Source organism: Ostreococcus tauri (genome assembly GCF_000214015.3).
Source record: "Ostreococcus tauri WGS project CAID00000000 data, contig chromosome 12, whole genome shotgun sequence".
NCBI classification, from domain to species: Eukaryota; Viridiplantae; Chlorophyta; class Mamiellophyceae; order Mamiellales; family Bathycoccaceae; genus Ostreococcus; species Ostreococcus tauri.
In genome coordinates this window covers 427,773-436,878 of record NC_014437.2, presented here as the reverse complement: position 1 = coordinate 436,878, position 9,106 = coordinate 427,773, and the positions used below count along the sequence as shown (strand labels likewise).

Below are 9,106 nucleotides of genomic sequence, written 5' to 3'. Positions count from 1 at the left end.
CTCGAAAGGCACACCGTCCAAAGGCGTCGACCGGTGATATCGATCCCATCGCCGGTCGTGTGTGCCTTTCGATCGTCCACGCGCGTCGCGCGCTCGAGACGTGCGCATCTCGCGCGCGTCGACGGATTCGTCCGCGCCCAGGGGTCGATCGGGATGTCCAACGGCGCGTTCGACGGCGCGGTGGATCCGCTCTTCACGAGCGCCATGCGGGCGTCCGCGGCGAGCGCGGGAGACGACGGGAGGGGAAACATCGACGTCGATGCGTCGTCGTGGAGCACGCTGGATGAATCCATCTGGGAAACGCTCGCGCGAGACGCCGAACTCGTGCGAAAGAACTGCGTGGCGGTGCTGTTGCCCACGAATTTCCACGCGGACGGCGCGCGCAGGCTGCGCGAGTGGGATCTCTGGGGACCGCTGTTCTTCGTCTTGGCGCTGAGCGCGCTGCTGAGCGCGGGGACGAAGAACGCGAGCGAGACGTTTAGCGTCGTCTTCGCCACCGTGGGGATCGGCGCGGTGGCGCTCACGGCGAACGTGCTGTTGCTCGGTGGAAGGATTATATTTTTGCAGAGCGTGGCGCTGTTGGGGTACTGCGTCGTGCCGTTGGTGTTGGCGGCGGCGGCGTGTTTGGCGAGCGAGAATAAATATTTTCGAACCGTCGTCGTCGGTCTCGCCGTCGCGTGGTCGTGTCGGGCGAGCGTGCCGTTCGTGAGCGCGGCGGTGCCGGGAAGTCGCAAGGCGCTGGCGGTGTATCCGGTGATGCTGATGTATCTGTTTTTGGGGTGGTTGGCGGTGGCGCGAAGCGGCGTACACGGCGGCGGCGCGACGCCCGCGCCTCCGCCCGTGGGGTTTCCGCCTCCGCCCGTGGGGTTTCCGCCTCCGCCCGTGGGGTTTCCGCCGCCGCCCGTGGGGTTTCCGCCGCCGCCCGCGTCCTCGCCCGCGTCGCCTCCCTAGTCGCGATGAACATCGTCTTCGTAATCCACCGTAGTTGAAACTCAGCCGGGCGCTTCGCGCCGGGTGATACTCAGTCGCGCGCGCCACTTCGCCGTCATCGTCCCCGGCGTCTCTTCGAAAAAGCCATGTTCAAAAGCATACGATGTACGTCGAGATCGCACCCGTGCGAGCGCTCGAGCGCGTCGATCGACGCGACGCGAGAGAGTCCTGGATTTGGATTTCATCTTTATCAATCGCTGGGCACTCAGACTGACGACGATTGCGGCGACGTTTATCGCGCACAGCGCGGTTGAGAGGGCGTAAATCACGATCAGACGTAACGGCGGAAGTTACGGACGAGCACAGTGTCGTGGACGCGATGTATGCGACGACAATGGACGCGGCGGTGGCGTCGCCGGCGGTTACGCGGCTCGAGCGTCCGGCGTCGACGCGAGACGCGCACGGATTCGACGAGGAAGAACTACGATTAGCGCTCGAGGCGAGCGTGAAGGAGACGTCGGGAGATCTTCTGGCTGTGGAGTTGGAGTACGAGGGTCGGAGCGTGAACGGGGCTGGGACGCGGACGCGCGGGAGGGCGCTGGCGAGCAAATTTTGGATTCAACAAGCCTTGGACGCCGACGACGCTTTGGACGCGAGCGCGGATGGGTTTTACGACGTTCGCGGCGAAGCTTTCGAGGATTTGGTAGACGGTAAACTCCCTGAACTCGCGCAACTTCTTAACGATCCCGTCATCGCGGACGAGGAGGCGTTGGTGGTGGACAGGCGAACGGATGTATTTCTCGCCGCGCTTGACGACTTGGCGAGAGAGACGTGCGAAGCGGCGCCGAATACGCGCGCAAAGTGCGCCTTGCTCGCGCGACTTGTAAGTGATCGCTTAGGCGGGTCGGTTAAGACGGTGGACGATGCCGAGCTCGCGCGATCGGTGGCGATGGATCGAGAGGATTTGCTCGCCAACGGCAGAGGATGCGTCTTTCACATCGGGCACTTGACCAAGGGAAATGAGCGCCATCGTGCGATTCTCTTTAAAGCGCTCGCGTCGGTGGTGGACATTCCGTGTAGACTTGTGCGCGGAGAATACTACTGCGACGGCCGAGACACAGCGCGGGTGATATGGGCTGGGGAAGGTGAGGGCGAGATGTGGGTCGACTTGTGCGTCGTCCCTGGAGCGTTGAGGAGCTGTTCCGAGTCAGCGGGCGTGGAAGACATTCCACCCACGCCCCCGCGGTACATCGAGGAGACCGACAAGCACTGGGAGTATTCTCACGCGTCATATCGTATGGATAAGGGGAAATCGCCGCTGATCTCGGGAAAGTCTACTTCACAGCCTCCAAACGACCACTCCGAATCGTCAATCGACGATTTGGTTGCGTTCGCCAACGGTTCTCGCACGCAAAATTCCACGACGTCGACGTCGCCTAAGGAGGCGGATGTGGATGATTTGACCGATTTGTATGATGCGATAGCCGTTGCACACGGCGTTAGTTTGAAATCCGTCGCAAGCGCGTTCAAACTGACAGAGGACGACATGGAGCGTGCAAATTTGTTGTGCAATTCGTTGGGCGCTGTGTTGGAGGAAGAGGCGTGTTTGAGCGAGGAACAACGAGGAGTGGAGTACACTGAACCGGTGCTTCTCCAGGAGATGTTTAACTTGCTAGTCACTTCGAAGTGGATCGTCGCTGATGCCGTCAGGGCGTTCAACACGCGACGCCGTGCGCAGCTCGCTGATGCCGCCGCCAAACTCGCGGAAATCGCCGAGCTGAAAGAGGCCAAACGTATCGAGACCGAACGCATCGAGGCGGAGGAGCGCTCGAGGCGTCGACGTGAGGAAAAAGAGAGAGCTGCCGATGACTTGATTCGAGCCGCGGAGGAGCGCGTCGAGCAGTTCCGCGAAGAACGCGTAAAGTTGTGCGAGGATAGCGAGAGGGCGGCGCAACTCAGGCACGACTTTCGTGCAGAGTGGACCGCGAAGGTTGCGAGTATGAATCTCGCTGAAACGTTAGAATGCTTCGGCGTCGTCGTTGAGGGAGGTTCACATGCGAACGCCAAACAGCTGCGCACTGCTTACAGGAGGGCGCTACTGCAGTTTCACCCCGATCGACAGCGCTCAAAAGATTTAGTCGCTCGCGTCGAAGCCGAGGAGCGGTTTAAGATTCTCTCCGACAAAATGGAAAGTCAATAGCGAGACACTGATTTAGTCGTCGTTGTAGTTCAAATGCGTAGAATTCATTTCATTTCATCTTACGTGTTACCTCTCAATCCGACGTCGTCATGATCCCGATCACCGGCTTCATGTAGACGTAGAGACTGGCCAACGCGAGCACGGCGCTTGCCCAGAGGCACCAGACGCCTCCCTTGACGATCGCCGCGTCGTATGCGCCGTTCATGAAAAACGCACTGCCGTCGCGAACGAGCAAGAGCACACTCAGAGCGATCATCTGCGTCGCCGTCTTATACTTGCCGAGATTATTCACCTTGACCGCAGCGTGCGCCTCGCCGCCCGTCGCCGCGCACCACTCTCGCAGCGCGCTCATCGTGATCTCCCGACCGATTATCACGATCGCCGGCAGCGACACCGCTAAAGACGACACCCCCGTCGGCGCTCGCGTGCACAGCAAGCACAACGACGCGGCGACCATCAGCTTATCCGCCACTGGATCCAAAAACGCCCCGAACGCGCTGCTCGCCTTCAACTTTCGAGCGAGAAACCCGTCCAACCAATCCGTGATCGCCGCCGCGATGAACATCACCCCGCAGATCACCGCCGCGTTTTTCATCGCACTGTGATACACCACGGCGAGCGCCGGGACCGCGGCGACTCGCACGAGCGTCAGCGCCGTCGGTAACCATCGCAAACGCGTCCCGCGTTCGGCGTTCGCCAACCCGTACCGCGCGTCCTTTTCGTCGCTCGCCCTCGCCACCGTCCGCGCGCGTCCGGTGCTCCGAGAGGACGATCGAGTTCGCGCGGGCGCTTTCACCGCGCCTCTGGACGCGGAGCGCGAGCGCGCGCGACCAGAATCCATCGGAAATGTGACCTCGTTGAAATTCGTTCGTTCGAACGCTTCGCGCGCGACGATGACGCGATGGAGCGCGCGCTTGGACGCGCGAGCGGCGGGTTGGGTGAGATGCGGTCGTGCGAGCGCGCGGGTATCGACCGTCCCGCGCATGCGCGTGCGGTGGGATCTGAGGTTCGTGGAGGCTAGGCGTTCGCGTTTACAAGGTCGTCGGCGGCGTCGTCGGCGGATTTGAAGACGATGAATCCAGCGCGAGCGACGCGAATTCGACGTCCACGGGCCGTGGCTCGATCGGAAATGTCGCTTCCGGGACGTCTCGGACGACGAATACCTCAAGCGGGGTCGGGGCGTGGAGTAACGCGTCGTCTACGGCGCCGCAGAGCGCGAGCGTCGGGCACGTCTGCACGCCGAGACCGAGGGCGACGCAAGAGACGTCCACGTCGACGGTTTGACCTCGGTCTAAAGAGTCGATGCGGAACGCGCGCGGACCGTCGACGTAGACGCCTGTGACGACGTCTCGGACGCGAAGGGCGAACGCGCCGGCTTCAATGGGCGCGAGCGCCTCGATTCGGGCGCGAAGCGTGAATGGTCTCTCGACGTACACCGTGCTCTCCTCCTCGGCGTTGGCGGGTTTAGGGTCGACGATGATCGTTTGGTGAATCTTCGCTATCTCGGGCACGGGGTCGGACGACCCCGCGGATCCAGCGTTGATGACTTGCGTCTGTAACCGACCCAAATCGCCCATGGCGCCGCGCCAGCGCAACTCGAGCTTCCCGAGCGGCGTCGTCGGCGCGAACGTCGTCGACGCGTTCGCGCTCGTGATCTCGTACAGGAAATGCGCCGATCCCCCTGTTGGATCGAGTCGATACACCGCGCGTTTGCCAATTGAGGGAAGACCCGGCCCTCGGTCGTTTTCACCCACATCGACTCGAGTCGCCTGTCCCGCGTTCTCGGGCGTCATGTCCCGCGACATAATTCCGTCCACGGCGTCGAATCTCGCGCCCTCGAGTAAAAGCGCGTTTCTCGTCGCGTTTTCCACGCACACCTCGAGAAAAATCCGCCCGCGCGGCGCCGCGCGCGTCTTCGTCCGAACGCTCAGCGGATTCGACACCTTGAACTTGAAATACTGCGGCGAATACCTACGCTCGCCATTTTCATCGCAGTACGCCGCCGAGCACACCAACGTGTGCGCACCGAGCTCTTTCACATCTTTCGACACCACCACGTCCCGCTTCTCCCCCGGTCGAAGCACCGCGATCGGCTCGCGCGTCGCGTCGTGCAGCGTCGTCCTCCGCGTCTCCGTCTGCAACTCAATCTTAATCCCAACCTCCCGCGCCGTGCGTCCTCTCCCGACTCCATCCACCCCCTTCCCATCACCATCCATCCTCGAAAAGTTCCCGAACGACACCACGCACGCGAACGTCTCGCCCAACGAAACCGTCCCGAACGACCGCGGCAGCGCGAGCGCGCCCGTCGCCCCCCCCCCGCCCCACCCCCCGCCCTCATCGTCTCCCGCGTCCGCGGCCGAGGTCGACGCACGGTCGAGATCCGCGCGCGTCAATCCCTGCGCGAGCGCGCATCGCCCGTCGCCGTGCGCGTACGCGGGCGCGCGCAGGCGCATGACGCGAAACGCGCATTCGAGCGGTGCGCCCGTCGTTCGGGCGCCGGCGTCGATCGACGACGACGTCGCGGGCGTCGACGCGGGCATCCCGAGCGCGGTCGCGCGCTCGTGCGCGCGCGCGGGCGCTCGTGCGCGCGCGCGGGTGGCGATCGCGCGCGGCGCACGGCGGGATGGCTCGCGGTCGTACTCTGGATGTATTCGTCCTATGTGCGTACATCGGTGTGGGGTGTCCATACATCGCGTCGTCGACGCCCGTGTGGGACAATTCGCACGCTCGGTTGGGGACAATCTGCATCACGATTTAAATCACCACTCGAAACAAGGCTATAGGTTGGGTAAAATCTGCATCACCTTCTGAATCACCACTCGAAACTTGGTGATGTGAATCACGAGCACGACCCATCGACGGTGTTGTCACCGTTCGCGCGCGCACATCGAGGCACCGTCGCCGACGATGCCGGAGACGCCGGCGTCGGCGCGATCGCACGATCGCACGATCGAAAGATCGCGCCGCGCGAACGACGGCGCGCGATGCGCGGACGGGCGCGCGGCGCGGCGCGGCGCGTCGTCGTCGTCGTCGTCGCGTGCGCGCTCGCGCGCGGGCGAACGAGCGACGGTGCGCGCGGGCGGGCGATGGTGACGACGATGGGACGAAAAAGTGGGCACCGCGACGATCGCGGGCGACGATTGGCGTCGACGTCGGACGCGACGCCGATACGCGCCTACGGCGCGGGGTTGGTGAACGCGCGCGGAGAGGGGCACGGGTTTTACCTGTCGACGACGATGGCGGGAGGGCAGGTTTTGATTTGTTCGTGGACACGGGATCTCCGTTGACCTACCTCGCGTGCTGGCCGGCGAGCCGTGAATTCGTCGACTATTGCGGAGTTCACGAGCATCCGTACTACGACGCACGCGTGTCCGATGATTTTCGATTCCTTAACGCGACGACGAACGCGGAGGACGACGCGTTCTGCCGAAGAGCATCGAGTTTGTTCATCCTTGATGACGAGTCCGGCGCGTGCGAGTTCGGAATACCATACATGGACAACTCGACCGCGATCGGTGTCATGGTCGAGGACGTCATGACGGTTGGAGACGAACTCGCGGGCGCGAAGATGATCTTTGGGTGCGGCTGCCTCGTCGAGGCGAACGGCGAGGCTGACAGGTACGATGGCATGGCTGGTTTCGGCCGCGGCGAGACGACATTCCACACACAACTCGCGAGAACAGGGGTCATCGACGCAGACGTCTTTGGATTCTGCTCCGAAGGCGCCGGGACGAATACGGCGATGTTATCTTTGGGTCGCTACGATTTCGGGCGCGATTTATCACCGCTATCGTGGACGCGCATGTTGGGCGACGACGATTTAGCCGTTCGCACCATGTCGTGGAAGCTCGGCGCGAAGATCATCGCCGGGTCAACCAACGTGTATACCGTTCTCGATAGTGGAACGACGTTGGTCGTGCTCCCACCCGTCATGTACGGCGACTTCATGAAGGAGTTACTCGACCGAATCGTTGACTTGAACGCGACATATTCCGATGTACACGTGTTCGAGGATTACTCTTTCAGCACATTTTGCTTCTACTCGAAATCAGGCGCGCTGACGAACGACATCATTCGCGACGCCCTTCCAAAGCTCACGATCACGTATGATCCAGACATCGCGCTGGTATTACCGCCAGAGAACTACCTCTTCTCCAGTTGGATAGTCCCCCGCGAGCACTGTATCGGCATCATGAAAGGCGCCGAAGGCCAAATCATACTCGGCCAGCAGACGCTGCGAAACACGTTCGTGGAGTACGATCTCGAGAACGAACGAATCGGTCTCGCCGTGACGCACTGCGAGAACCTTCGCGAGAAGCACGCCCCGGACGGGCCGACGCGCGACCCGTGGCGCTTCGTCGCCGTCGTCTTCATCCTCCTCTTCTCCACCTCCGTCGTCGGCACCGCGGTCCTCGTCGCGTGGCACCACAAACGTCGAGCCGGGAAAGAATTTACATGGCGCGTCCTCGACGACGCCGAGCTCCTCGACCCCGAGATCGAGCTCTCCGACGTCGCGCGCGCGTGAGGGGCGCTGTGTCGGTTCACATCGAATAGACCGACGGCTGATCATCTGTTATATGGTACCCATGGTATACATAGTATAGATATATTTACAGTATGTGGGAGATTCGTGCACGAGCGATTCGCGCGCGTCCACGCGCCGCACTCCGCGCCCGTCGCTCGCGAGCGCACGAGCGCGCGCACGAGCGCACTCGACCGCGCGCACGCGTCGCTCCGATCGCACGGCGTCGTCGGGGCGAAGGCGACGCGAGGGCGAGACGTGATTTCAAGGAGATCGCGCGAACCCTACCGCGCGGAGCAGATTTCTTTTCGTCGACGCGTCGAGTCGCCTCGGGGACGCGCGCGCGAGAGAGCGCGCGCGGGACGTCTCCGCGATGTCCACGCGCATCGGTAAGGCGATCCGGAGAGACGCGGCGGCGAGCAAGGCGCGGGTGTACGCGAACGCGAACGACGAAAAGCCGCGCGAGTACTGGGACTACGAGGCGCTGAGCGTGCAGTGGGGGGAGCAGGATGACTACGAGGTGGTGAAGAAGGTTGGGAGAGGGAAGTACAGCGAGGTTTTTGAGGGCCGGAACGCGAGCGGGGAGAAGTGCGTGATAAAGATTTTGAAGCCGGTAAAGAAGAAGAAGATCAAACGCGAGATTAAGATTTTGCAAAACCTGGCGGGAGGGATAAACGTGATCAAACTCCTGGATGTCGTGCGAGAACCGACGACGAAGACGCCGAGCTTGGTGTTCGAGTACGTGAACGCGAACGATTTCAAGGTTTTGTATCCGACACTGACGGATTACGACATTCGGTATTACATCTTTGAGCTGCTGAAGGCGTTGGACTTTTGCCATTCGCAAGGGATCATGCATCGGGACGTAAAACCGCACAACGTAATGATCGATCACTCTAAACGCGAGTTGCGATTGATCGATTGGGGTTTGGCGGAGTTTTATCACCCGGGAAAGGAGTACAACGTGCGCGTGGCGTCGCGATATTTCAAGGGCCCCGAGTTGTTGGTGGACCTCCAGGATTATGATTACTCGCTCGACATGTGGTCGCTGGGATGCATGTTTGCGGGAATGATATTCAGAAAGGAGCCATTCTTCGCCGGTCACGACAACTACGACCAGCTCGTGCGAATCGCGAAGGTGCTCGGCACGGATGAGCTGTACGCGTACCTCAACAAATACAGGATCGAGCTCGATCCCAACTTCGAGGCTCTGATCGGGAGACACTCGCGCAAGCCGTGGAACAAGTACATCACGCAGGAAAATCAGCACTTGGTGAGCAACGAGGCGATTGATTTCCTCGATAAGCTATTGCGTTACGATCATCAAGAACGCATCACGGCGAAGGAAGCGCAGAGCCACCCGTACTTTGACGTTCTCAAGAAGAAGTAACGAGCGAGCGGAGCTTGATCGTGGCCAACGAGAATAAACCGGGTTTGATGATCGGCATTTCATC

General features: G+C 61.6%; 6 protein-coding genes across 6 annotated transcripts; 4 read left to right on the top strand and 2 right to left on the bottom strand.

The window, feature by feature from the left end:
• Positions 1-153: 153 nt before the first annotated feature.
• On the top strand, positions 154-951 carry OT_ostta12g02600 (Yip1 domain; the record flags this gene model as incomplete). Its single annotated transcript, XM_022982909.1, has 1 exon — positions 154-951. The coding sequence occupies one exon, from the start codon at positions 154-156 to the stop codon at positions 949-951; it is 798 nt and encodes a 265-aa protein (XP_022840129.1).
• A 125-nt stretch (positions 952-1,076) lies between these two features.
• Positions 1,077-3,130, top strand: OT_ostta12g02590 (Armadillo repeat-containing protein 3 and Serine/threonine-protein kinase CTR1; the record flags this gene model as incomplete). Its single annotated transcript, XM_022982908.1, has 2 exons — positions 1,077-1,095; positions 1,236-3,130. 2 exons carry the CDS (start codon positions 1,077-1,079, stop codon positions 3,128-3,130), a joined length of 1,914 nt encoding a protein of 637 aa, XP_022840128.1.
• Positions 3,131-3,203: 73 nt separating this feature from the next.
• On the bottom strand, positions 3,204-3,971 carry OT_ostta12g02580 (CDP-alcohol phosphatidyltransferase; the record flags this gene model as incomplete). Its single annotated transcript, XM_022982907.1, has 1 exon — positions 3,204-3,971. The coding sequence occupies one exon, from the start codon at positions 3,969-3,971 to the stop codon at positions 3,204-3,206; it is 768 nt and encodes a 255-aa protein (XP_022840127.1).
• Positions 3,972-4,161: 190 nt separating this feature from the next.
• Positions 4,162-5,583, bottom strand: OT_ostta12g02570 (Protein of unknown function DUF974; the record flags this gene model as incomplete). The annotated part of the gene is made up of 1 exon (XM_022982906.1): positions 4,162-5,583. One exon carries the CDS (start codon positions 5,581-5,583, stop codon positions 4,162-4,164), a length of 1,422 nt encoding a protein of 473 aa, XP_022840126.1.
• Positions 5,584-6,623: 1,040 nt separating this feature from the next.
• On the top strand, positions 6,624-7,655 carry OT_ostta12g02560 (Peptidase A1; the record flags this gene model as incomplete). The annotated part of the gene is made up of 1 exon (XM_003082361.2): positions 6,624-7,655. The coding sequence occupies one exon, from the start codon at positions 6,624-6,626 to the stop codon at positions 7,653-7,655; it is 1,032 nt and encodes a 343-aa protein (XP_003082409.2).
• A 370-nt stretch (positions 7,656-8,025) lies between these two features.
• Positions 8,026-9,042, top strand: OT_ostta12g02550 (Serine/threonine-protein kinase, active site; the record flags this gene model as incomplete). The annotated part of the gene is made up of 1 exon (XM_003082360.2): positions 8,026-9,042. One exon carries the CDS (start codon positions 8,026-8,028, stop codon positions 9,040-9,042), a length of 1,017 nt encoding a protein of 338 aa, XP_003082408.2.
• Between the last annotated feature and the right edge of the window lie 64 nt (positions 9,043-9,106).